At 56.5% G+C, this 27852-nt stretch overlaps 2 protein-coding genes across 26 annotated transcripts; one reads left to right on the forward strand and one right to left on the reverse strand.

Annotated features, from left to right (window-relative positions):
• Window positions 1-109: 109 nt before the first annotated feature.
• CARHSP1 (calcium regulated heat stable protein 1) lies at window positions 110-12392 on the reverse strand. The gene is made up of 4 exons (XM_045874935.3): window positions 12315-12392; window positions 4524-4688; window positions 3682-3804; window positions 110-1944 (listed from the first exon to the last, which is right to left on the reverse strand). The coding sequence occupies exons 2-4, from the start codon at window positions 4679-4681 to the stop codon at window positions 1782-1784; spliced, it is 444 nt and encodes a 147-aa protein (XP_045730891.1). The 5' UTR covers window positions 4682-4688; window positions 12315-12392; the 3' UTR covers window positions 110-1781.
• LITAFD (LITAF domain containing) lies at window positions 12366-27852 on the forward strand. Of its 25 annotated transcripts, none has more exons than XR_010411836.1 (8): window positions 12366-12736; window positions 13170-13284; window positions 15391-15518; window positions 18058-18166; window positions 18776-18892; window positions 24018-24521; window positions 26007-26208; window positions 27715-27852. XR_010411836.1 is itself a non-coding variant. In XM_064592518.1 (6 exons), the coding sequence occupies exons 1-6, from the start codon at window positions 24456-24458 to the stop codon at window positions 27821-27823; spliced, it is 549 nt and encodes a 182-aa protein (XP_064448588.1). In that variant the 5' UTR covers window positions 24391-24455; the 3' UTR covers window positions 27824-27852. The 25 variants fall into 25 exon arrangements, 22 of the variants coding, with proteins under 22 accessions (XP_064448586.1, XP_064448587.1, XP_064448592.1 ...); XR_010411837.1 differs by having other exon boundaries at window positions 12377-12736; window positions 26155-26208; XR_010411835.1 differs by having other exon boundaries at window positions 12378-12736; window positions 26128-26208.

The raw sequence follows: 27852 nt of genomic DNA on the forward strand, positions 1-27852 counted from the left end.
CAGAATGACACGGAGCATGACTGTGTCCACCCCGTTCGGGGGAGACGCCCTTACCTGCTGGCTCACAGGAGAGGCACCCGGCCTCCACCTTCAAAAACAACACAGAGCCTTGCACAAAACACACTTTATTGAGAGAGAGGCGGTTGGTGGGAGGAAAGATGTGGATGGAATCCCGGATGCTATTCCCAGCTCTGTCACCAATATCAAACGTCCTCCCAAAAGGAGCTCTGGAAGCGTGGCCTGTAGCTGACAAAGGCCTCCAAGGACCCAGCAGGAGGCAGGGGGCGCAGGAACCCTTCGCACGGCCCCACGGGCCAGGAAAAAAACAGACCAAATGCTCGCTTCACTGCGCTGTCTGCCGGCACGCACGCACACACACAGTCAACACACTTATTTGTGTATTTTAAAAACTCACTAGTCGTCAGCAAAATAATTCTACCTTCCAGCCCCTTTCAAAGGAAGCCTTCCCCAGACCGAAAGACAAACAGGTCCACAGACTGAGACACCTGATGAGGGCCTTCCTGCTCCCAGCATCCCCCCAGCCCGGCACCCGAAGGCCGCCCTCCCTCCTCTGCAACACCCCTGTCTGCCCCAAAGCTTTCAAGGGTTCACTTCCCTGCACTGACACATGGTTCCCTGACTACACATAAGCCCCATATCTCAAAACATTATTACCCAGCTATTTCTAATTTTAAATCACAACGAAAGCCAAACCAAACCACCGCAAAGAAACTCCTAAGGATGTGTTTACGGCAAATATCTACAAATGTTTGAAATGTCGGCAGCGAAGTGCGCACAGGGCTGGCTCTGGCTGAGAGCCTTCGTTATTAAAAAAGGAAAGAAAAAAATCCTAAGCATTTCTTAACACCGGTTTGCAAGAAAACCCCATCACCAAAGGTGCATTTCTCCTTTAACTTTTGATTTGACCAGGCCTGCCCAGAAGCAAGCTACCAACTCTCTTCTGGAGGGATCTGGACAAAGGTCTGATTTTAAACAAAGACCCTCCCTGTTCCCACCCCCACCCCCACCCCCACCCCCACCCACCACCTAAAGGACCAGGGATGTGAAATGCCTTCTAAGTGATAATCATTCACCTTGAGGGTGGAAGGAGACCGGGCTCCTAGGAGAGTATACAGCTGAGCCCGTTATAGCTGGAAGGAGGGGGGGTACTCAGGGCTCCCAGAGAAACTCTTTTCCCCTGATGCCCAGTAGTGTCACCTCCCACTTGCAAGGCACCAGAGCCCGCCCAGCTCTCCCTGCTCCCTGGCCGCCCCATGAAGCCAGTTCCCCTAGAACCAACCACAAGGAAAGGTCTGGGCCTGGAGCCACGGACACAAGAAGGGTGGCCACATGGGTAAGAATGCATCGTGGGAAACGTGCAGGGCCCCGGTCAACCCCAGTGCGGACTGGGCCTGGGGATTCTAAGTCTCCAGTCCAGGGGCACAAAGGACTCTATGGGTTGGGGAAGCGCCGCCTGACCCACCCCCGGGCTGGGGTTGGACCCTCCACTCAGCCACCAGCGGGCGCCCCTCCTTTTTCCATGCTTTTAATGCTTTTCAGATGGTGAGAGGCTGTTGCAATGGTCAGAGGCTGTGCTGGTGGCCGAGAGCACCCCCATGCCTGCCCCCCACACCCCTTCCTCCAGGAGATACTCAAAAGGGACCGGGCCCCCCCCTTTGAAGCCCCATCTCAAGCAGTAGACCGGCATCTCCAGTTTGGTCCTGCCTCCTCCCCCCAGAGTCTGCCGCAAGCCCAGGAGAAAGGGGTGCTTCCGGCGTCTCCTAGGAGCTGACGACATGGCCGGACCAGGTCTCGTGCTTGGTGCCCGGGGCCAGATGGGTGATGACCACCTCCACGGCCTGCAGCTTCTCGTTCTTGGGGGGGATGGAGCACATCTTATAGGTGACCTCGTCGCCTTCCACGGGGACATACTCCCCTTCCACGCTGCAGAGGTGGGGAGACAGCACTCAGTGCCCAGCACTCAGAAAGGACCGCAGCCCCTGCTGGTCAGAGGGCCACCCCTTTCACTGGCACTGCCCCTCCTGCCCTGCCACCGGAGGGAGCCACCCCATTTCAGTGGCGCCACATCACCCCTCGCCTCCCCTGACGTGGAGGCCAAGACCAGGCTCAGCCTGTGCAAGGGCCCATGCTGTCCATTAAACATGGGCCTGTGGACAGAAGGGCAGGGAGAGCCAGTCTGAGCCTGAGACAGAAAGACTAGGCCAGCCCGTCACTGTCGAGTATGGCGCACCGAGTTTCCTGAGCTCCTGCCGCACACCCACCCTGGTCCCAGGAGCCCCCCAAACCCAGCTGCGTGCATCTCTGCCCTCCAACTCCCCCGGCACTCAGTGAGCTTACGGGAAAGTCCCTTCTGTGCTTAAAGCTAGTTCCAGAAAGCGTCCTCTCCCTGTGACCACCCCCAGGAAGATTCCCTCACGTTCCGCGGGGCACAAGCCACCATCTTGATGCCCCCTTGAGGATACCTCCAAGAGGAACATCCCCCTCAGCTCTTGGAACTGGTTTGTCTTGACTGAAGAATCCCCTAGCAAATGGTGCCTCCCTCTTGGATCTGGCCACCGGGAAGCTCAGGAATATACCTACAGTCCACTTCCGGCGTGCAAGTGGCCATCCCCATCTCTCCACCTCTCTGATTCACTCCCCGCCCCCATGTTGTCCTGACTTATTTTTCACGGTGCATTGTGAATATCCTTGTAAGCCACTACAAATCCCTTCTGGACAGAGTCAAGATGGAAATACATGTACACATCCACGTATGTGTGCATCCACACATCAGATGCATTGCCTCAGCACCCTTCTCATGTGTGCACTGCAGAGGGGCCCGTGTAAGGCCTGACGTGGAAGAACGTTGGGAGGAAGGCCTCAAGAAGGGATCATTCGCCCATCCCGACAGACATTTGCGACAGTACCCTTCCTATTTGCAAAAACATGGTTTTTCTCCATTGCCTGGTCTGCTGTGTGGGGTAGGACTCAGCCTGCCACAGATTGAAATAAAGATCGGGGGGTGCAGAGGCCAAAGAATGGAGCAGGGGTAAAGGAGTGCCAGATGAGGTCCCCACGTATCTGAAGGCAGGAGAGAAGCACAAGCTCTGGCTGCCTTCCAGCCCCAAGGCCTCGGATGTGTGGGCCGCACCCTGGGCCTCCCGAGGGTTTCCACACAGGAAGGAAGGACGTCAGTGAGCAAATGGCAGGGGAGAGGGTCCAGCTCCAGACTTCCTTCCTGGACCACAGGGGTCGCGCAGCCCCCAGCCTCACCAAGCGGCCTCCCCCGAGCTAAGCAGGAGACCAGACCCCGGGTCCAACGCAGCTCCCACAGCTCCTGGGGGCGCCCCCCTCCCCATCCACCAGATACACACAGGCACTCAGACCCATCCCAGGGGTTCTCAACACACCTGCGTGCTCGCTCTCTCTCTCTCTCCCCCGCACGTGCACACACATGCACATGCACACACGCAGACTGTCGTCAACCTGCAGCCTCCCACACACACCACTGCCAAGTACAGTCTCACCACCCCACCCCCAGACACAGTCACACACAGGTCACAGGCAGAGTCTCACACCCTCACACACAGCGCCCACTGAAGTCACACCCTCCCCCTGCCTCCTTGGGGCCTAGGCAGCACCTGCCCCAGCCCCAAACCACCCAAACCAGCCCTGACTCACTCGGAAATGTGCAGGAAGATGTCAGGGCCGCCATCGGCCGGGGTAATGAAGCCATGGCCCTTGGATCGACAGAAACATTTGCAGACTCCTTTGTAGACGGGACCTTGAGAAGCCCGCACCGTCCTGATAGAGATGAAGGAGGTGAGGAGGCCCCCACCAGCCCTCCAAAACAGCCATCCACTCTCCTGGGGCACACCCAGCTCCTCCCAGAACCTCCCCCCACCCAAAAGCTGTGCCCCAGGCAGTAGCCAGGGCCACGATGTCCAGCTGTGCAGGCTGTGCACTGCACAACTCTGGGAGCCATTCACACAGACCTCAATAAGAGTGACTCTCTGATGACCCTGGCAAATTTTCTCAGGCCTCAGTTTCTCCATCTGGAAAGGGTATTAGACTAAAAGCTCTCTGAGCATCCCTCTGAGGACTAATTATTAATAACTACAGCAGCCTCTACTCCTTGGGCCTGAGATCTGGATCCGCCAGGCACCGTGCAGGTCCTTTGCAGCTCTGTGGCCAACCTGCTACTGTCCCCATTTTGCAGTTGAGGAAGTCGAGGTCTTGCAAAGGAAGAGGCTTGTGTGTGGTTAACACGCAACGATTTAAGACCCCAATGATTTCCCCTTTGTTATGACCCCCAGCCTGGGGCAGGCTCAAGGGGCCTGGGGCAGTGCCCCCCAAAGTTTACAGGGTGCCTTTCCAGTCTCTCACCATCGGTCCTTACCCCAACCCATCTACCCCTTTGACAGTCGAGGACACTGAGGCACAGAGATGGCCAGACACAATGACTCTGGCTCTGGGCAGGAGACCTATCTCAGGAGGCTTCCCCAGGCTAACCCAAGACTCACGCTGAGAAGGTCCTTGTCCGGCGGGTGGGTAGTGGGCTGGGGACCACGTTGCCCCGAAGAGGGGATGGTGACCGATCTCGGGCCCGCTGGGTGTCCAGCAGCCCCACCGAAGTCTGATGGGTCGGGGGCTGTGGTGGCGGAGGAGGCTCAGATGACATGGCTAACCTAGGGAGAGACAGAGGGCTCTCAGGGGCTAATGCCTTGCAAGGAGGGGCCCCCCAGATGCACCCCCCAGCCCTGTGAGAATCTGAGAGAGTCTGCCATCCGAGACCCAGTGCTCTCGGCTGGGGAATGCAGGCGCAAGGCTCACTCAGCGTAGAGGTCCCCTTGTCCGGAAGCATGCCCGGCTTGCCCCAGCTGGGTCAGGCGCCTCCTGGGCTCCTGCGGCAGCCGTGGGCCTCCCTCTGGCATCATCCTGCTGGGAAATGCCTGCTTGTCTCAAGACAAGGATGACATTAGTCCCCTCTACATCCCCAGCACACAGCACAGATCTCGGGGCACTGAGTCAATACTCATGAGAGGGAGGGAGAGAAGGAGCAGGGACGGAGGGAAGGAGCCAGGGAGGGAGGCAGGGCAGGGGGGCCTAACCACCAGCCACCTAGATCACACTCCAGCTACTCAACAAACGACCCGCTAAGTGCCAGGCACCGTGGAGAAGGCGGAGAGGCAAAAGAGAGAACAGCACATGGTGTTCCTCCCAAGAAACTCTGGACACAAATCAGAGAGGCGCAGACCCCAGGTTTGGATCCCCGGGGGCTGTCACCAGCCTGCACCTGGGACAGCGAGCCCGAGGGACCCAACTTGGCGGGCCACTGCAGAGGCCCTTACATATCCAGGCGCTCAGTGTGCACTCTGCCTGGGTCACTGGCCGCGAGGAATGCCAATTCCCCCAATTCCCCCTGGTCACCCTTAACGTGCATCAGGGGCGGGGTCAGCCCTGGCCGGGGGCGCTGGGCAGAGCGGACTCCATAGCTGCTGCCCTGCTCTGGCACTTGTGCCAAGAGCAGGACGTGGCCACTGCCCTGAACACGTGACCACCAAGGTACCTGCTCCGACTCGGCCTTGCTTGGCTCAAGCCCAATAGGAAAGAGCAAAGCTCAGGAGCCAGAGGGCTTTGGGTAAGTCCTTCCCCCTCTCTGGGACCAACTGCCCCGTCTGCAACGTGGGGCAGCTGAGTGGGCATCCCTGGGCACCTGCTCAGGCTGGTGACGGCACGGGAGGTGAAGCAGAGCCAGGCCCTGCGGCCGGGGCAGTGGAGGAGCCCGAACTCACACTTGGCCAAGGCACGTAGAGCGAGGTGGGGGGGCGGCGGCAGCCCCGACGGCTTGTGGGACTCACACAGGGTTTTCACATTTAAAACGGGGGCTGTCTTACACATAGCTCTCTCAAACAGGGGCTTCCAACTACCCTTGGAAAAAAACTCGAAGCTCTGATCACTCTGAACCCCCGTTTGCCACCCTGCTTCCCTCATTGATGGCAACTCTGTGGCCCGGGGCCCTGGGCTTTCAACCTACATCACCCAGGAGTGCGCCCTCTGCCCGCAACCCAAGCCACCCAAGACCCGGGCCTGGTTCCTCCCCCGAAAGGGCCAAAATTCTCCTCATCCCTTCCCCCACATTCTACCCACTGCCCCCCACACTCCCCGGCTGGCCTTCTTGAGGAAGTGACGACATAGTACCTCCTGACCCTTCTGTCAGCTGTAGCCGTGGCCAGGGAGGACCGGGGAGCCCCCACCTCATAAAGGCCCCGGCTGCTGGGCTGGGGATCAGGGCTCCAGCATGACCCACAGCACAGGTCATAGAGTCCCAGAATGTTCCGGTGCTTGGGGTTCTGGGAAGGGGGCTGGCCCAGAGAAAGGAGCGCCCTGCCCAGGCCTCCCAGGGCTGGAAGCGGGGGGGACAGCGGCGTGAGGGCAGGGGACCCCCCCCCCCCCGCCTCCCCTGCCATCCACAGTCTCCTTGTCCTCTGGAGTCAGGCACATCTGACCTCACACCATTGCCATGAAGTTGAAATCATATAATACACGCTAAGCACTCAGCATCTACCAGCACAGCTATGATTGTTGTAACTGTCACCATAAGGTCATTCCACCAACAGGTGACTGGTGCCAGGCCCTAGTCATGACACTAGAGACACAGGGCCTGAATTTGGAGGCAGAGAATAAATAGGTAAATAAGTATATAAATAAGATCATCACAGATTCCCAAAAGCGCTGGTAAGAAATACACAAAAGGAGATAAAAAGTAAGGGGTGAGGATGCTTTTCTAATGAGGGTACACCGGGGCCCTGAACAGTAAGAGTCAACCTTGTGAAAAACAGAGATGCTCTTCCAGGTAGGGGAAACAGCCTATGCAAAGGCCCTGAGGTTGGCAAGGGCCCAGGTGTGGCTGAAGGCCAGCAAAGAGGCAGTGTGGTGGGCACCAGGGATGGGGAGACAAGGACCAGCTGACGAATTATGGGGCATCATCAATATGTGTCTCTTCCTTTCTTCACACCCATCTGTCCGTCTGTCTGTCCCATGCCTTTTACGATGCCCACCTCCCCCTGAATTCATGAAACAGGCCCAAACTGGAGGCCCCTTTCTCTCCACCCCAGCAACCCTGATTCCCCAAATACACCCAACCCTCAGAGATGCCAATGGGAGCCCATGGCCTTGGGGGTGAGCAGCCTGAGGGCAGCACAGGGTCCCTCCGTGTCCCTAGGGCCCAGCACTGGGGCTGGTGGAGAGCAGGGCTCCCTTCTTAACCAGCATTAGAACCAGGAACGTCGGCTGGCAGCCACAGGGAACTCAGTGTGTCCTCGCGGGCCCAGTCCAGCAGGGGGTGGCGACGGCCAGGCTCGCCCGGCAGTGTTAGAAACCGGGGCCCAGAGGGCACCACTGGCTGGGGTGGGGGGCTTGGGGAGACCCCGGGGCCTTCACCACCGCCCTGCCCGCCTCTCTCAGCCCATCTGAGCTGAGAGAGCAGCTGGGGCAGCTGGAAAAGGCCTGGCCACGGGCCAGCCCACCCCCAGCGCCGGGCACAGAAAGAGGAGTGAATGGCCTCTGTGTGGGGGAGGCAGGGGTCAGAGTCCAGCTGTAAGGACAACAGCTGGGGGAGGGGGCAGCCAGTCAGCCAGGAGCCAACCCTGCAGCTGCTGCTGACCCCCCCTCCAGCACAGGTGGGGAGAGGGGTACAGAGGGCCAGCCACACCCCCCGGCAGAGGCGGGGCCCACCCTCTGTGACCAGCCCCCTCCACCACCAGCCCACGAGCCCCTCAACTCCCCACAGCTCCCCCGGCTGGGAGCGGTTTGCAAGCAGGTGCCTGAAGCCCAGACCTGGGATGGGCCTCTGACGGGCAGCAAAGTGGCCCAAATGTCCCCGGCCAGGGCATGTCACAGGCTGCTGTGTGCACACCAGGGGACCAGGCGGGGCTGCGTCTGTCCCCCAAGCACGCTGGGGGCTTGCACTGGCACCCGAGGACCTTGACGAAGGCTACATCCTTTCCAACAGTTGCCAGGCCACCCACTATGCACAGGAAACGGACACAGGGCTGCAAATTCCTGCCCTCCGGAGCATCGGCTCGGGGACTGGAGACCCACCACCACCGGGACAGGAACGTGTCCTGGAGCTAGGCCCTTCACCCATCTCCACTCGTTCATCCCCATTTAGCTGATGGGAAAACTGGGCACTAAGTGTCAAGTAGCTTGCCTTGGCCCCCCAGCTAGGAAGTAAACTGGGGAGATGTTCTGGAGAAAAAGCAAGCAGGGCAGGGGAGGGGAGCACGGGTGAGGGGATGCATCTTCAAAGCAGGTGGTCTGAGGAGGTGGGTAAGCAGGGGGCCATGCTCCCCTTCCCTCAGTCAGCTCCCACCCCAGGTTCTAAACAGTGCCCAGAGCCAGGGGAAGGGGACCCAAGGTCTAGAGGTGAGGGAGCCAGAAAGTCACTCCCACCCTGGCTGCCCTCAGGGAGGGGTGTGTCAAAGGGTGGAGAAGGGGGCCTCAACCCAAAATAGCCTGGGAATTTTCCACATGCCCTGTGTGTCCTCCTATTAGGTTCTCAGAGTCCAGCCAGGCACCAGGCTCTGGCCTTCCCAACCCCTCCCCTCGGCCCACCCACCCATCTGGGGACCCCAGACAACCCTGCAGACCCCCCGTGAACCCCCACCTCCTGCCCTCCTGCCCTGAAAAGCCAACAACTGTATCAAGGATGAATCAGTCTTAAGCCAGAGCCAGGTGCTTACTACAGGGAGGGGAGCTTTGGCAGTGTTTTCTCAGTCATTTACACTTTAGTGAGAGGGAGTTTGCAGTTTATTTCCCAAGACTCCATTGTTGGTAGCTTTCACACCTCTCCCCGAGGGCAGGAAGATGGGGGGTGAGGGGTGGACTAGGGGAACAAGAACTGGGTTCAGTCACGTTGGGTGCTTCTTTCCCAGTGTGGTTCTTGGCAAAGCCAGGCCACTCCAAGCCTAGGCTGAAAACTGGGGGTCTTGGGCCTTGCGCGGGTTTCTGGCTGGGGGAAGCCAGAGCTGGGCATCGTGCATGGGCACTTCCCAGCTGCAGGGCCAGGCCGCTGCTGGCACGTGGGGATGGCCCCGAACCAGCCCACAAGAGGAGGGGGGCAGGGCACTGGAGAACCAGCCACCATCGGGGAAAGGGGAAAAGAGTGAGGCTGTGTTTTGATTCACCCGATGTCCACTGCCCACCACCCACCGACTTCCGAGTCAGGCTGGCTGCTGGGCGTTCACACCCACGAACGAGATTCATCCCCAGATTCATCCCCATGGCGGCACAGCTGGGGAGGTGCTTTTCTCATCCTCGTTTTACAGGTGGGAAACTAAGGCACAGAGGGTCACACACTTTAGGGTCTCCATGAGTCTGTGGGGTGGTGATAAAATGCAGATTCTGATTCTGAAGGGCGGGAAGGGGATTTGGCAGGTCTAAGGCGCTCTGGGGAGGCAGGTGCTGCTGGTGCATGGAACAGAACGGCACCAGAGTGGGGCGGCTTGACGACCTGCCCACCTTCACAGCCAGTGGGTTGGCAGGTGTCAACCCCGTGTGAGAGGCTGGAAGGGAAACTGGGGGGCGGACTCTGGGTGAGTCACAGTTACTCTAGGGCACCCAGGTTCCTCCTCTGTAAACTGAAGCTGAGACTCCGTGACCTCCTCCCCACCTCCAGGCCAGCTGGGCCCCCACCTGGCAGAACGGAGGGCTGGCGGTGGAGGGGCGATCCGCCGGACAGAGGGGTCCCAGGAAGCGAGAGAGGCCCCAGGAGGAGACCCTAGCGGGCCTCGGCCACCTCCCACTCCATTGTTCGGGACAGAGCCGAGGGAGACGGGGAGGGAGAGGATAGAGGGGAGGCAGGGGAGGGGCGGAGGCCAAGGGAGGGGCGCGCAGTGGAGCTGGGGGCGGCGGGCTGCAGCGGGCCAGCCACTGCCGGGAACCAGCAGGGCCGGACGCAGAAACACAAACAAGGCGGGAGGGTACAACCCGCGGCCAGACCCCCGGCCGGGAAGTGCCCTCCCGCCACCCCTCGGGGCCCCAGAGTGGTGGAAGAGGCCAGAAACCCGAGGACCGGCGGCCCGGGAACCCGATGCGGCGCCTCCAGCGTGGCCGCCTGACCCCCGCCCCGGAGCACCCCGACGGCCTCGCCGGGACCAGCTCCGCCCGGCGGAGAAGGTCCCCCAGCGCCGCGCCCCACCCCCCAGCTCGTAACCAGAAGCCGACTCTGCACTCCATCACCCCCGGGGTCACGCATTCCCGTATTGCATCCTTGCCTCCAGCACCCCCTCCCCCCTCCGCGAGGGGCTGGGGGGGGGCTGACCGGAGTTTTAGGCCTGACTGTGCTCTCCACTCCCCCTGTGACCCCTGGCAAGCGACCTCACCGCTCCACGCCTGTTTCCTCATTTGTCAAACGGGACAGTAATGCAGCATCCCAGGCCCCCGGACGCGGTGCAGACGGTGCCAGCTACAATGGGCTCAGCCAACAATACTTGAGCCGCTAATGGTGGAACTGTCAGGCATGGGGCGATCTAGAATAATCCCTCCCATTGCTGTCCCTGCTGATGAGACACAAACCAAAAGCCCTGACTTGGCCACCCCGCGGGACAAAGAAAGACGTTTCCCTCCCAGGGGAACCCACCCTCAACGTCCGCCCAGGCCCCAGGGCCCCGCTGGGTCTGGCTCAGCTCCACGCTACAGGACCCTGTTCTTGCCCTTGAGGTGCTCCCGCGCCACTTGGGGGTGTGGGGGCAGGAGGACGGGCAGCCTAGCACTGAGAACCCGTCGTCACCAAGTCCCCCTGGGGAGCAGGAGCGCAAAAGTAGGTGGAGAGGGCCCTGGCCGAAGAGGGGAAGCTGCCTTGAGTCTTAAAAGGGTCACTTCTGGGGGAGAGGGGGTCATTCCTGGCAAGAGACCTGCAGGGGCAAAGGCGTGGGGGGGGGGGGTAGGCGGCCGCGGAGCCTGGAGAAGGTCGCCTTGGAAGGTAACAGAAAGCCCTGTGGACAAGTTTGGGACTTAGACAATAGGGACAGCAGCGGACGGTTTTAAGGCGGGGGTTGATTTGAACCGGTTGTTTTTACAAGTTCCTTCTGGCTTCGGAGAGGCGAGAGGATTGGAGGGGCCAGACTGGAGGCGGAGACAGAAATATCAAAAAAGCAAGTAGAATATATGACAGTAGATAATGATTCTCCCGGGGCTGGGTTAGCCTCCTCCTTTTATTCTCTCACACCCCGTTATGAGAGAAGTTATACCACTAGTCTACAAACTGGGGAAACTGAGGCAGGAGGCCTCCTCTTACGCAGTGAAGACACCTCCACCAACGGGAACGGAGGCCCTGCCTAGAACCGGCTGATCCCCGCTCCCCCCACCCATACACACATCCACTTCAACCCCAGATAAGATGTGAAGGCCGGGGGCTTTCTTTTTCTTTTTCTTTTTTTTTTTAAGATTTTATTTTATTTATTTGACAGAGAAAGACAGCTAGAGAGGGAACACAAGCAGGGGGAGTGCGAGAGGGAGAAGCAGGCTTCCCGCTGAGCAGGGAGCCGGATGAGGGGCTCGATCCCAGGACCCTGGGATCATGACCTGAGCCGAAGGCAGACGGTTAACGACTGAGCCACCCAGGCGCCCCCGGGGGCTTTCTTTTTTAAAAAATCAAAAAACAACGCTGCATTTCCGGCCTGTAAACGGGCTGCCGGCGGGGCCCGCGGAGAGGGAGCCTGCGGGCGCGGGTGAAGTTTTTCTGCTCCGCCCAGAGGCCCCCCATTCGGGCGCAAACACTCGACGAGCGCCCGGCGGCTCCTCCTCCCCCAGAGGCGGCCAATCGTGCGGCGCCAGGACGGCTCCCTCCGCCCCAACCTCCCCAGCAACCGGGGTCCCACCGCCCACGCCGCCCCACCGGGCTGGGGGGTCGGCGCCCCCTCCCCGCGCGGCGCGCCCCGCTCCGCCCCTCGAGTCCCCTACTCGCGGTCCAGCCCACGGGTGAAAGCGAGGGGAGGCTGTCCCTGCACGCCGCAAGCGCTGCTCGACGTCCGCCCCAAATCCCTCCCGCTGCTGCCACACCCGCCCCCTTCCCCGGGATGAGTAACCTGCTCTCCCCAAACAGGCCGCGGCGGCCCGGGCATTTCCTCGGGGCCTAGAGACCCAGCCCGGAGCCCCCTGCCGGCGGCCAGGAAGACCCTGCAAGAGGGGGCTGGATGCGGGCGGCAGCCGCAAGGAGGCCGAGGTCCGGTCCGAGGTCCGATCCGAGGTCCTGCCGCCCCGGAGAAGACACCCCGCCACACCCCTCCGGCAGACCCGGAGAAGCTCCCTACCTGCGATCCGCTCCGCTCCGCCAGCTGCTCAGCTCCGACTGCGAGAGCCGAGGAGCTGGGGAGGGGGCGTGGTCCGCGGGGGCGGGCCGGCCGAGGCCCCGCCCCCACGCGCTCCAAGCCAATGGGGCGGCGGGCCGGAGGCCGGACGGCCGGGGAACGCGGCGCGCGGGGGCAGCCCCGACGGGAGCTTTGTGTCCGCGCGCGGGACTGGCGGGGGAGCCCGGGGGCTGCCCGCCGGTGCTGCCCGTCAGGTCGGGAAGCTACCCTGAGGAGTGGAGGGCTCGTGCAGGTCCCTGCCCTAACCACCAGCCGCAGGTCCGGCCCGAAGCTGACCTTCGTTCCAGAATGCGGAAGGCCCGGGGCGCCTCCATCTTGGCGGAGAGAAAGAGCTCCAGGAACGTCGAGAAGGAATAAAAAGAGAGGTAGAAGGGAAACAAGCCAAGAACTGAAGGGAAGAAAAGAGGGGAGGAAAGGAAGGCAAAAAAAAAAAGGCAAAGAAAAAAAAGAGGGAAAGCTACTGATTTGTTCTCTTGTTTGTTCTTAATTTGCACTCCCTCCTAGAGTCCTTGAGTCCCTTGTCTGTGCAGGTAAATGACAAGACTCTCGTGTAACAGGAGAGGAAACCGAGGCACAGAGAAGTGACACCTCCCTGGCCCCACCTTTTCACAGCGCGTCCCACCAAGAGGGGCCCCTAAGGGCGAGCCCAGCCCTGGACCGAGGCTTATGTTGGTGGAAGTGGGGAGGGATCCCAGAGCTGTCCTGGGACTCTCGGCCCTGCTGAAGCCCATCCAGCACTAACTGCCTCTCAATCTCTCCCTCTTTCACCCTCCATTCCTCCTCTGATTGCCTACAAAGAAGAGACCACTGAGGACGCAGCAAGAACACAGCTGTCCACAAGCCAGGAAGGTGGTCCTCCACCAGGAACCCAATTGCCAGCACCCTGATCTTGGACTTCCCAGGCTCCAGAACTGTGAGATGTCAATTTTTGTTGCTTGGGCCACCCAGTCTCTGGTGGTTTTGTTGTAGCAGCAGGAACAGCCTTTCTCTTTCTTCTCAACTAACCACAGTCTCTGAGAATTTCACACCCAAGTTTGGTGCAGTTCTGGGCTACAGTCATTCACTGGGTGTGCCGCCCGGCTCTCTTTGGGGTGCTGAGCATCCAGAAGTAAAAAGTGCCCACCCAGTACCCACCCAGGAGGAGTCACCTCCTGTTGAGACAGCATGCTGGTGGATAAGGAGGATGCCAGGTGGTGGGCTGGGTAAGCCTCCGTGGCTCAATGAGGGCCCTGCCCTTGGCCCTGTCAGATAAGACCGGTCCCAGGGCTGAGTTCTCTCTCCCAAATTGTCATGGCTTGAGCCGCCTGCAACCCGAGACGTCAGCCCACCATTGTGACCCCATCCGATGGCACTAGCCTAATGGCCAGACTTGAGCCAGCAGCAGATGAGGAGATCTGGCCTAACTTTTCAAAAGCCCAATAAGGACCAATTATCTATTCAGCCACCTGACAAATATTTATTGCACCTGAGCTCTGTTCCAAGCCTGAGACTAAACAAAACTTGTGTGGGTTCTGTCCCCTCTCCCCCAGGGGGTTATAGTCTTAAGAGGGGAGGCAGGGACTCCTGGGTGGTGCAGTCGGTTAAGCATCTGCCTTCAGCTCAGGTCATGATCTCAGGGTCCTGGGATCGAGCCCCACGTCTGGCTCCTTGCTCCTCCTTGCTCGAAGGGGAGCCTGCTTCTCCTTCTCCCTCTGCCGCTCCCCCTGCTTGTGCTCTCTCTCTCCTTCTCTCTCTCACATAAATAAATAAAATCTTAAAAAAAAAGAAAAAAAATAAGAGGGGAGGCAGATGTTAAACCAGTAATCACAATGGTATAAAATCCCGCTATACCCGCAGCAAGGACAGTCACTGGGATGGAGAAGCCAGGAAAGTGCTGGTTGGCCTGAGATCTTCTGGAAGATCAGGAATTAAACAGACAAAGGAAAAGACATTCCTGAGGGAGATTAGAGCAAGTGCAAAGGCCCTGAGGCAGGAGTGTGATGGGGCTAGAACTCAGGGAGAGAGGAGAGGGAGTGTGCTGTATGGTAACAGGAGCCAGAGTGGACTAAATTTATGGGTCTCCATTAGGAAGCCTCATCTTTAAGAGTGCTGGCAGCCAGGGAAGGTCTAAGAGCAGGGATGAAGTGGAGACTTCTCCACCCACCTGCCCGCATCCCCCCCGTCCCTTCCCACCATGACTGGGGCCTCTTCCATCTCACCAGGAGGAGTGGCCTCCTACCATTGCTTGTGCCTCCCCCTAATATCGGTGCCCATGCTTGTTTCTTATGCAGCAGCCAGAGTGAGCTTTCAAAAGCATAAATCCAACCATTGCTAAAGAAAAAAGAACTTATGACACTTGTTAAAACAGTAAGATGGACTTTATTCAGGACTGTCGTGAAGGTTCAGGGACCATGGCTATGGGGCTTTGCCCTAAGGGAGAGAGATGGAGCTCAGCTCCGAATATGGCATGGAAAAGTGGGGATTTATATAGCCAAAGAGCGGGGTCAGCGAGTGGGGAACTGCTAGGAGAAAGTATCGGAGGGAAGGGGGGATTCTGGCTAAGCTGACCTGGCAGGATTCTTGCAGAAGACGAAGACAGGCCAAGGCAATCAGGCATCCCCTGGGAGGTGGCAGGGGATGAGGAATTTGGTGAGATCTTGAGGGTAGGGAATTCTGGCTAAACCAGCTTGATGGGATTCTTGCCAAAACTGGACTCTCCAAGGGCAGGGTCAGAGGCTCACATTCGGGCCTAGTAGAGCAGAGGGCTCAGAGGGACCTACATACAGTTTGGCCAGGGAGAGAATCTTTGTCACCATGTCCTTCCCCTGCTCAAAACCCTTCTGTAACTCCCTGTTGCTCTTTAAATGAAAGCCAGACTCATCTGCTGTAACACTTCGGATTGACTTGACATAAGAAAACTCCAGTAGGGAGCATGAGCAAGCTGGATGTGTAGACCTGTCAGGTAGAAGACAGGGGTGGTATGCCTGGGGTTGATAACGGCAGGTCTGGAGTCCTCAAGGACTGGGTGTCTCTTCAACAGGTCCCCTCTCTCAGCACCTCCATTTTTCATCTGTAAAACGGGGACAACGTCAGCACATCTCTCAGTAAAGGTGGTCATGTTGTAGAAGTGAGAGATTCATGGATGCTTAGGACACAGCCTGGTACACTGTAAGCATTTTTTTTTTTTATTTGCTTTTTAAAACACTTCTTGCTTAAATCTAGGTGTCACCCTCGTAATGACAAGAGCTGCCCAGTTCTGCTCCCTACAATGTGCCAAGCACCCTAGACACCATAATGTGTGTCAGAGCTGGTGACCGGCACAGTGGAACTTCTTAAAGCCTTATCACAACCCAGAAAAATTGTCGTCCCATTCTACAAATGGGGAAGTGGGGCTCAGATCAGCAATGCAACTTACCCAAGGTCACACAGCACTAACTGGACAGGCCGAGATTTGAATGTCGCCATGTGACACCCCAAGGTGCTCATTCCCCAAGCCATTTAGACCGAATTCCCTCCCCTCGCCCGGGATATGTCACACACACACACACACACACACACACACACACACACACCATCCCACCCCCACCCCCCCCCGATGTCTCAGAGAGGGGCCTCCCTGGGCTGGAGCAGGGATGGGAGCTCGGGCTCTGGGAACACCTGCTTTTCCCCGCCTAGTGCTCTTTGTCTCTTTTGGGCCGCTACTTTCTGGACAGTCACGTCCAGGTTCCTGGTCTGCCTCCAGCCACTGCCCGTCCATGTAGCAGCCCCAGGTGGTCTTACCAGGTCTCAGCACTCTCTGCCCAATCTCATGTCCCTCTGCTCCCACCACTGCAACCCCACCGGGTACCTCAGGGCCTTTGCACATGCTGTTCCCACAGCTGGAAATTCTCTTCCCCCACATCTTCCCAGGCTGCCTCTTCCTGGTCATTACACCTCAGAAGAGGGGACCCTCTGCCCACCCTGAACCAAATATGGTACCCCTAAAATGTGTGCTCCCCAGGGTGGGCACCTTGTCTGCCTCCCTTTGTTTCGTATGCCTGACACATAGTAGGTGCTCAGTAAGTACACGTTGAAGAAATAGGGGCCGCAGCCGTGTCATGGGATGCAGTGAGATATGTCAAGGACGAGGGGCCTGACAGATGACTAGGTTTACCCTTCTGTAAAGTGGAGCCAGGAGAGCCTGCAGTTGAGAAGGAGTTGCATGGGGAGGCCAGTGGAGTGCTGCACCTGGGCTGACTCCGTCCAGGCAGCCCTTGAGGCTGGAACCTGCTCAGGACAAGGTCCAAGTCAGTTGGCCATGCCTGTTGGCTGAAGGAGAAAAAAGATGGGCCCAGGAGCCCACCTGTGTGAACACACCCCATGCCCAGATACCCCGTCTGCGTACCTCTCCCATGCAGACACACAGACATGGCAAGTCCCAGACACGTGGCCCACACCAGGTGAAGGGACACACACACACACACAAATATCTCCACGTGCAAACCTGCTCTGCACACAAACACAGCATGCAGATGAGACACGCCCCCGACCCAACAGGACCCACATCAGGAGCAACATCAGCATCTCCCCACACACACGCAAACACACGCAGACAGAAGCGTGCATAACCACACGCCCCCACCACACAGCTCCTGAGGCTCTCCCCCAGACCCCAAGAGCTTTCTCTGTCTAGAAAGTCCCCCTCTCCACCAGGCAGGCCTCGGGGGCTCTGTCCTGGAGTTCTGAGGGCAGGGGATGGACGGCAGCCACCCAGGAAAGCAGTAACCCTGTCACCCCCTCTCATCGAGGTGCCTGCTGTTCAGTGAGAGGGCCTCCAAGGGCACCCAGGACAGGAGAAACCCCCGCTTTCCTTTCCTGGCCCCGGTAGGCAGGGGGCTGGGGTGTGAGGTACCCCTAGCAGCACACCTCCTCACATTCCTCCAGCCCCCAGCTCGCCCCAGGCTGGGCGGAAGAGGAGGCAGACAGGGTGGTTGGCAGAGCTGGAAATTTAGCTCAGAGAGGTTAGGGGATGCCCCGAGTTGACCCAGCAAGTCCCCGCCCAGGGCTCCCGGCGCCCCCGCAGACAGAGCAGACGGAAGGGAGGGCTCTGGGGAAAGCCCCACCCCACACCTGCCCAAGAATGACAATTACAACTCATTCCTCCGGATTCCTTTCTCTTCCCGTCACCTTGCCCGAGGTGGGCCCTTCTGGGAGGAGAGGATGAGCAGGAAGCAGAACAAAGAAGTTGCATTGCCTTTTTCTTTTAAGCAGGCCCCAGCTGCAGAGCCTTATTGCTCAAGAAGATAGCATAGCCCAGAGAGGGTGAGTGAGGCGCCCAGGGTCACACAGCAGGAGAGGACCAGGGGGCCTCCCAGGACCCTTAGCTACCAAAAGTCCAGGCTTATGCCATTCCTGGGATGGTCTGCCTCCAGCCCTGGCTTTTATGACTCTGCTTATTATTGTCTTGCTTATTAACATTATTGATTGCGAATGCATTGCAAGCTTTCTACGTGCCAGGCACAGAGTGAGGTTCTTCACGTGGATATCTTTCATTCATTACTCATGCAACAAAGTTTGATTGAGCATCTACTGTGTCCTGGGTACTGTGGTAGGTACTGAAGAGACAAATATGAACAAAACTAATGAGGTCCCTGCTCTCACAGAGCTGACATTTTAGGGGCAATTGACACTGATCAAGTAACCGAATACATGAACCTGTCCATTCCAGACAGAGCTCACCGGAAGAGCATTCGGGTGCAGAGCAGCAAGTGCCAAATGCCCAGGAGCAGGATGGAATAGAATGGACCATAGACCTGCATAAAGGATCAGCCGACAAGGTAAAACTGTCTGTGAAATTTTCCTAACACTCTTGGCAGCAAGGATTATTATCAGACCCATCGTGCAGGGAGGTGGAGATGCCTGCTTGGGGTCACACACAGTTGCGAGCGACAGAGCCCACACTTTAACAGCTTCCTCCTTTATGCTCCGCATCATTTTGGGGATTCAAAGGTGAACAATGAACAAACAAAAACCTGTCCTCCAGGAGCCCTGAGTCTGGTGGAGAGCTGATGCTTACAGAGGGGCCCCCGAGGAGCCCAGTCAGGCCTCCTGGCTCCCTCTTGGGGGGCTCTATGTCTGGGTGCCAACCCTTGGGCTGGCCTCATGCCCTCTCTCCTTCCAGCCTGGCCTGAGGGATTCAGGGTAGGACAGGAGTTCTCAGCCCTAGGGCAGCCTTGGGGAGCACTGGAAAAGCCCTGCAGGGAGGGTGATGGTGGGAGCCCAGGGGAGGGGCAGGATGGGGACCTCGGGACCCACAGAGCCCAGAGGGAGGAGGCCAGGCTGACTTGTGCAGCCTGATGCTGCCCCCTGGTGGCAGTGTCCAGGATGGGGGGGAAACGATGCTGAGGGCCCAGCCCATCAGCTCCCTCATTCATTCACCCTCAAAGGGTCCCAGTGCAGAGCCACAGCCTGGATCTCAACCCTGTGTGAGGGGGACTACCAACCCCAAAATCCCCCAAGTGGAAGACTGTACCCAACCCTGTCCAAGGACCCTGTTTCCCGAGGTAAGATATCCAGGGGATTTTAAGCCAAATGGGGTGTCCTGGATGAGAGGAGCATGCAGCTCGTTTGTTCCTTCGTTCATTCACTCATTCATTCAGTCATACATTCAACCTATAGTAATTGGGCACCTTCTGCATGCCGGGCTCTGGGGGATGCAGCAAGCCTTAAATCTCAGGCACCTAGGCATACAGGGGTGTGGACAGGCTCCAGAGGACATGCCCCGAACCCTGCCATGGAACAGAGAAGTGAGGATGAGCTGACCCCAAGTGGAGGCAAAAGGGACTGGGCACATGGGCAGGAATGCCAGACCGGAGGTTTCAAGACTCTAGGGTGTGGGTGCCACAGTTAGTGGTAAGAGAGAGATCAGAGGGACTGCTAAGGAGGTGGGGCTGGAGGCAGGCCCCCACCAGAGAGGTGATGCCCATGACGACAGCACCTTTGTGGGAATTAAGGAAGCGCTTCCTCAAGATGCCCTTTTTTCCCCATCAGCTGAGGAACCGTTGTAATCACAAATCTCTTGTGCTCATGATGTATGGGGCACCTGCTATGCCATGCACCCCCACCCGCATGCCCAGACTGCCCCCCCTCAAAGACGGCAGCTTCAGGTTTACCACACCTCACAGCTGGCATCCTGGTAGTTGCTGATGCTCGGAGGAAGTTGATCTCGTGAAGGAGGAAGATGTGCAGCCTGAGAGCACACCCCCAGTCTCTCCCTCCCAGTCCCTGCTGGAGCAACCCAACCTCTGGAGTAACTGTGGCCAGAGATGGCGCTGTGGGAGCCGCCCCTGGAATAACTGTGGCCAGCAGATGGCGGGGACAGTTGTATTGCTGCCTGCACACGTGATACACATGTAAAGCAGATGCTCACTGAGCACTTACTCTTCTCTCTTCCTCCATACAATAGATTGTAGCGATGGTCCCCATTCTCCCTCTCGATGCCCGTTGTCATGTAGCTTTTTGCATCCCCATCACAAAAGGGTGAGCTGTGCCATTCTGCCTTTCTAGAAATGTGGGTAATGAAAGCTCTCCCATGGCCACTAGGTTTAAATGCCCATCGTTCATGCAAACAGCGGGAACCCGTGGTCTGCTTCTGCGCCAGTTCCAAGGTCCTGCACAAGGAGATCTGATTGGTCTAACCCGGGTCAGGCTGCTGCCCATTCCTGGGGGGGGCAGAGAGATCTCAGAGAAGTGATCCTGTGGCTCAAGTATAATTTTGCCCATGAATACTACAGTGCTGTGCTGCCTCGTTTAAATAAGTCTGCTCTGTATAGTCCTGCCATCAAACTCACATACAAGTTACATTCATTTTTGTTTTCCACTTTTAGAGATTTCTTTTTTCCTTTACTTTTTGCCCCCTCCTCATTTTATTGTAAAAAAAAAAAATGTGCAAGCGTAAAAGTGGAAATAATTGTGGACACCCCCAGACCCACCACCTTGATCCTACAGCTGTCGCCATTTTGCAAGATATCCATCTGAGAATCCATCAACCCTTCCTTCCTTTCATTGGCTTCAAAAGTGAGCTGCAGACATCAGTACACTTTAAACCTGAACACTTCAGCTTCCATAGGTCATTAACTAGAACTCAGTATTTATCTGCAGCTTTTGAAAAAGTTTGTAATGAAAGACACAAATCTCACTGAACCGTTCTGCAAGTTTTGAGGAGTGCATGCACCTGTGTAATGCCACCCCCTATCAAGACATGGGACGTCTCTACCAGCCCAGAGTTCCCTCAGGCCCTTTCTGTTAATAAATCCACACCCCTATTGGCAGGCACTGTTCTTTTTTTTTTTTTTTTAATTCTTATGTTAATCCCCATACATTACATCATTAGTTCTAGATGAAGTGTTCCATGATTCATTGTTTGTGGCAGGCACTGTTCTGATTGAGTCTATGACTATTGTCTTAGCAGGAAGCCCATATAAATGGGATCATACAGTTCGCACTCCTGTGGGAGGCTTCTTTCACACAGTGCATTTGCAATTCGTTTATGTGGCTGCATGAGTGGTGCCTTCTCATTGGTGAGCAGTATTGCAGCCTGTGAATATACGACAGTTTGTTTATCCATCCTCTTGTCTACGGGCACCAGAGTGGTTTCTAGTTTGGGACTAATTTCTTTTTATTATTTTTTTTAGAGAGGGAGAGGTGGGAGGGGCAGAGGGAGAGGGAGAGAGAGAGACTCTTAAGCCCCAAGATGGGGCTCGATCCCATGACCCTGAGATTGTGACCTGAGCCGAGTCTGACGCTTAACTGACAGAGCCGCCCAGGTACCCAGTTTGGGGCTATTTTAAATAAAGCTGCTGGGAGCCTTTATGTCTATCTTTTTGGCGGACATGTCGCCCTTCTCCTGAGGACACACCTAGGCATGATGTATCTGGGTCATAAGACAGGTTTATGTTTAGTTTTGCAAAGAAACTTCCAGATTTTGGATGCTCCCACTGATGACAGATGATGAGAATTTGGGGTACTTGTCATCTCTGCCACTACTTCACATTAGTTTTTTTTTTTTTTTTTTTTAAGATTTTATTTATTTATTTGTGAGAGAGAGAATGAGAGAGAGCACATGAGAGGGGGGAGGGTCAGAGGGAGAAGCAGACTCCCCGCCGAGCAGGGAGCCCGATGCGGGACTCCATCCCGGGACTCCAGGATCATGACCTGAGCCGAAGGCAGTCGCTTAACCAACTGAGCCACCCAGGCGCCCCACATTAGTTTTTGATGTTTTTAACAATCCAGGGGTGCAAGCTCCAGGAGTTTGGAAAAATGAATAGTTAAGTAGTCATGACCGTCATCTTTCCATCATTTTAGAAATTCTAGTGTGCCCTTTGCAGTCAACCTTCCACTCCCACCCCAGAAGCAACCGCTGTTCTGAGTTCCCTCACCGGGGCTCAGCTTGGTCTGCGTTAGAACTGCAAATAAATAGAATCACCAGTTATGTACTGTTTTTGGTCAGGGTTTTTCTTTTGCTCAAAATCCTTTTTTGACAACACACGCATGTTGCCAAGTACATCCATAATTCCTTCCTTTTGCTGTTGAGCAGTATTCCCTGTTATAAATGTTTATCCGCTCACCTGTTCACAGATAATCTAGGTTGTTTCTAAATTTTGGCAATTAGAAAGACAGCTACTATGAATCTCATACGGGTCTTTTTTATCTTTTTTTTTTGAACATATGTTTTTATCTCACCTGGGCAAAAATCCGGAAGTGGAATTGCTGGTCACAGGCGGGCTTGCATTTACCTTTATAAGAAACTGCAGCTTTCCAAAGTGATGCAGCATTTCGCACCCACACCAGCAGCGTATAAGGGTTCTAGTTGTTGCCCATTCTTGTCAACACTTAGGATTGTCTGTTTTTAAAAATTTAACCAGAGGGCCCTTTGGTTTTCACATTTCCTAGGTGGCTAGAGATGCTGAACACCTTCTCATGTATGTATTAGCCACAACCATGTTCTCTTTAGTGAAGTGTCTGTTTGGGTCTTTTTTTTAAAAAAAAATATTTATTTATTAGAGAGAGCAGGAAAGGGAAGAGGGAGAAGCAGACTCCCTGCTGAGCAGGGAGCCCCACATGGGACTCGATCCCAGGACCCTGAGCTCATGACCCGAGCCAAAGGCAGTCACTTAACTGACTGAGCCACGCAGGTGCCCCTGTTTGGGTCTTTTGTCCACTTTTAACATCGTTCAGTTGGAGTTCTTTTATATTCTGTATACCTGTTCTGCAAATACTGCTTTCCTGCCTGTGGCTAAACTTTTTTTCTCCCCCACGGTGTCTTTTGAAGAGCAGGTGCTTTGATGAAGTCGTCTTTCAAGTTTTTTTTTTTTTATGGCTTGTGCTTTGTGTCCCATGGAAGAAATCTTGATATATGGCCACATTTGTTTGTTTTCCACTGCCGTCCGTTGTTCGCTGTTGCTTTTTTCTTTTGTCCATGCTTCCTTTTAAATTAGTAAAAGTAATGATATGGTTCCAAAGTCAAACCTATAAAGCAAGGTATAGAGAGAACCTGCCTCCACCCCATCTCCCTCAACATCAGTTTTGGTTGGCAAGCACTGTTCTGATTGCTTCTATGACTTTTGTCTTATCAGGAAGTCCATATAAATAGGATCATACAGTACACACTCCTTTAGTTTTTAAAAACTCGTTCTTTTCTTTCGTTTTGGAAATTTTTTTATTTGTACTTATTTATTCAATTAATAAGTATTTATTGAGTTCCTACATTATAGGTGGTGAGGTTCGTCTTGGAAATTATATATATCCCTCCCCATTTCCTTACACACGTGTGCACGTGCACACACACCCACCGTATATATAGTTATATATAACTTCTTGGTTTTTTAGCAATGTATCTTGGAGAGACTACACCATAGGAATTTATGAAATGTATCCTCTTTTCTCTTCTCTCTCATTCTCTCCTCTTTCCTTTCTTCCCTCCTTCACTTTGGGTAGTTTCTGAGTAGCTATGCATGGACATTTGGATTATTTCGAGTCTTTTCTGCTACATCAAATAGCCTTGTCCCAACGTCATTTGATACTTTTGCTGGTCTGTCTTTGGGATGGATTTCAAGGAAGTGTATTGCTGGGCCCAAGGGTCCCCCATCTATAAGTGTGACTTATCACCAGATCCCCCTTATCGGGTCCTATGGGAAGATTCATCTCCCCCCAGACTTGCCATAACTTTTGGTCTCTGTCAATCTGAGGGGGCGAGCAGGGCCGTTTGGAATGTTCCCCGATGCTCTGTGACAGTTTATTGGCCAAGCCTTGTCCTTACTGGCCGTGATTCCTAGCCAGAGTCCCGAACCAGCTCTGGACACACGGGCTGCCCTCTGCAATTGGGAATGTCTCTCCTGGGCTATTCCGGCCAGTAATCATTTTGCAGTACTAACACCATCTTCACCTCATTCGCAGTACCTGGGTTGTGTCTCATATGATCTCCTAACAATCCTCTAAGGAGCAACGAGCATCCCCATTTTACAGCTGAGGAAGCCAGGGGATGGAGGGTTGGAGAAAGTCAGCATCTTGCCCGAACTCACACAACTAACCAGGCAAGGGCGGTGGTGGGACTCGTGAGGAGACACCACATATGAGTGTGCACGTGTATATATAGTGTGTATCCATGTGCCTCCGTACATTTCTCAACAGGACGTGGCCATCCACACGGCCGGCTGTTCACACACATCAGGATGACTTCCTCAAAGCAGAATCTCTAGCTCTTGTCGGATTCCTGTTTTTAAGTCTCTGGATTGGTTGCCGCCCCACCCCCGCCAGCCCCTGCGCTCCAGGAACTCAGGGCTGGATTCGGCCGGGCCCCCGAGGAGGTCAGTGGGCCCCAGGGGGGAGAAGGGCCACCTCCGAAGGCTTCCCACGCCAGGCCCTGGGAGGCCCCACCCTCCTCCTGCAGAGAGAGGTGACAGAGCCCAGCCCTAGGTCCCCTGAGGACGCACATCACAATGCCTTTTCCACCTGAGCCAGGCCTGGGAAGAGGCATCAGGGAGGTCAGCACTCTGGTCCCAGGGCAACCAGGTGGCATCATGGGGACTCCTCGAGACAAGCGCTTGGCTGCTCAGAACCCGGAACTTGATGCTGCCCGGATACCATTGCTGGAACAAAGGACGTCCAGGGCACCAAGATGGAACCCTCCCCAAGGTAAGAGTACCACCCCCCTCCCGGTGACAAGTTGACTTCAGGGCCCCCGGGAAGCAGGAGAGGAGACTCTGGGTCCCCTTGCTCAGCTGGGTGCTGAATCCAGTCCTCCTACTGTCCCCCACCAGCCGGGGGAACGTGGGACCCAATGTGTGACCCAGCGTGGGACAAACTGGGGTCCCCAGCATCCCCTACCCTCTCTTAAAAGTGTTAAAAAGTCAAGGAAGAAGACTAATGGCTCCCTCGTATCAGGTACGATCTGCCCCTCCTGTCCCCTGCCCACCCTCATGGCCAGACACAACCCAGACTGGCAGGGTTGGCAGGGTCGGGGGATCCTGGCCCTGCTGATGAGATCTTGGTCAAGTCACTCAATCTCTTTGGATCCGTTTTCTATCTGGAAAATGGTTGCGAGGATTAAGAGCTGGTTGATGGAGGGCTGGCAGCCGCTAGGCTGTGAGGCCCAGTGACTGGTTACCCCTGGCCTTCACTTTCCTCACCTGTAAAATGGGTACAAAACCCAGCTTCAGGCAGGGCTGCTGGGGGCACCTGTCCCCAGGAGTCTAGACTGTGTGGCAAAAAGTGAGGAGGGGCTTCCTGTGCTCCAGCTGTCCCCACTGTGGGAAGAGGCTGTGGGTGGGGGGACCCCAGGCTGCCCCCTTCAAGCCACCAGGCCCCTAACCTGGGAGAGGCCGGTCCCCATGCCAAGGGTCCGTGTGCTTCCCCGTGGACACGGAAATGGACCCCCATCCATCAACCAAGGGCTGGGAGCTGGGGGCCAGACTGGCTGTCCACACGGTGTGGAAGGCCCCTTGTGGGGCAGGAGGGAACCAAGGTTGGGAGCAATGTGGGCAGACCTGGGGCCCAAACAGTCCTTCTCGGAAGGAGTAGATGAAACCCTGCCCCTCTTGGAGCTGTCCTGTCCAGAGGCAACGGGCTTGACACGCAGTGGCATGTGCTCTGGGCGGGGGCATCCTCACCTTTTGTACCTACGGGGCGACCTTGGGCAGGTTACTTAACCTCTCTGAGTCTGGTCTCCACATCTGCAAAACTGGAATGATACCACATGGCTACCTCTTCAGTGTTTTGGCAAGAGTCAATGGAATGCGGTATGTCAAAGGTTTAGCTGAGTTTGGCACATAACAAATGCTAGATACTGTTTTTTAAAGATTTTATTTATTTGACAGCACAAGCAGGGGGAACCGGCAGGGAGAGGGAGAAGCAGGCTTCCCGCCGAGCAGGGAGCCCGATGCGGGCTCGATCCCAGGACCCTGAGATCATGACCTGAGCCGAAGGCAGACGCTTAACGACTGAGCCACCCAGGCGCCCCTCCAGAGTTTTTTAAAGAGAGATTATGGGCCCCGTGCTCTTTTTGTATCCTCAGCTTCCTGGCAGTGCGTCCAGGAAGCTCGTACATCCTAGGACACGAGGACACATTTGGAGCCGGAAATGTCTGGTTCAAACCTCAGCCACTCACATTCATTCCTCCAGGCCTCAGCCTGCCCTCCTGTAAAGTGGGTGACACCCTCAGGCTGGCCACGCTGTCAGCTGGGCGCCTGGCACGGAGCAAGCCGTGGGATCTGAGGGTGTGTTTCCTTCCTCTCTCCCAAAGAGCCTCCTCCTCTTCCTCCGCCTCCAGGAACTCCAGTTCTTCCCCCCATGTACATCCAAGGTCCCCCGGGGGCTCAGCCAGGTGAGTACCTCTATCCCCCTCCCCTCCTCGTTTTCCTGGGCTCAGGCTCAGACCACCCTGACCACTCGCCAGGACTCTGCCCCAACAGCACCTCCTCTGAAAGCCCTTCTCCACGGACCCCACTGCTGTGTGACCCCCAAGCTGGCTGGTGCTGCCCCATCTCTGACGGGAAATCAGTGGTGGAGGGGGCTGGTCCATGGTGGGCGCTCAGGGAAGGCTTTGGGAGTGAAATCCCGGTGAAACCCCATTCCCTACTCCGCCATGCACCACCCCCAACGGGAGGAGGGGAAGGCAGCCCCCCACCCCCCACCACCCAGGTTCACAAGGGTGCCAGGGAACTGAGGACACTTCAGAGGTCTCCAAGGGTCGAGCGCTGCAGGGCTGGGCTGTACGTTGCCAGTGGGCAGGATGAAGAAGACCCCCCTCATAGCCGGAGAGACCACTGGGGACACCCATATAAGCCACACAGTTCTTGCCTTAGCTCCCTGCTCACCCAGGGAGTCTGCACCCCTGCCTGCCAAGGTTCTGGGGCTCCAGATCCCTGCTCCCCCTCACCCCTGACCCCAAAGGGATTGGCACACCCCAAGGCCATAAGCTCCAGACAGCCTATCCAGACCAGACCCCGAGCCCTCGGCCAGAACATAAAGCTCGCTGGGACTGTTTTAACAAACTCAGCCACCACCAGAGTCCTCCTTTCTCCGCACACCCAAGATGGTAGAAATGGCTGTGGTGTTTAAATAGCTAAACACATATTTTGGCCCCACTGTGCAAATGCAAGAGGAAGACACGAGAACGCCAACAGGTGGGTTCTCGGTTTTGTTGCTTTCCCACTATGCTTCACCAAGGTGTCGGAGCTATTTACCCAGGGCGGGGATTCGGCCCTGTCATGGACACCCCGGGAAGGGGACAGACGAGCACGCTATCCTGGAGGGCTCGCTGATTTGTAGGGGCCCAGTTCCAACACAGAGATGCTCCCTAATTCCCTGGGTGTCCTGGCCAGGGGAGACAGGGTGTCTTGACGGAGGGAGGATCCTGGGTCCTAAAGGCTAGTGGCAGTGAGTGGTGGGAAATGGGACTGTGAGGGGAAGTCGGAGCTTCCCCCCACCCCCCCAGGGGGACCTGACGCGCAGGGGAGCACGGAGAACACACAGTAGGGCCCAGCCAGTGGTGGACACCGGGAGGGCGGGGAGGGGGCCAGGGTCTGAGCTGCCATCCCCCGCCCCCAGCAGTGTTCACCAGCTTGCCTAGGATGGGGTCTGCCACCCCCATACGGTCCATATGTCGCTACTGTGGGAACTACATCATCACAGTGACCAGCCCGGTCCCAGGGGTCCTCACCTGGCTGTTGTGTACCAGCCTCTTTGTGTTTGGGTGAGTGCCCCCCGCCTTCACCTCTGCGGGGGCCCGCGGGGGGGGGGGGGGCAGCCAGGCAGGAGCAAGGACAGAGGGGGCCCCCCGGGGGAACCTCAGGGCTGACCCCCACACCCCGCTCTCCTGAGGCTGCAGGTGCGTCCTGGGATGCTGCTTCCTCCCCTTCTGTGTGGACAGTTTGATGGACGTGAAGCACACGTGCCCCGTGTGCCGGCAAGAGCTCTTCCGCTACCATCGCCTGTGAACGTCCGCGAAATAAATGTCCATTAAGTG

Source organism: Mirounga angustirostris, unplaced genomic scaffold (genome assembly GCF_029215605.1).
Source record: "Mirounga angustirostris isolate CCGP_5_RB_7025 unplaced genomic scaffold, mMirAng1.0.hap1 SCAF_5, whole genome shotgun sequence".
In the NCBI taxonomy this organism is placed as follows: Eukaryota; Metazoa; Chordata; class Mammalia; order Carnivora; family Phocidae; genus Mirounga; species Mirounga angustirostris.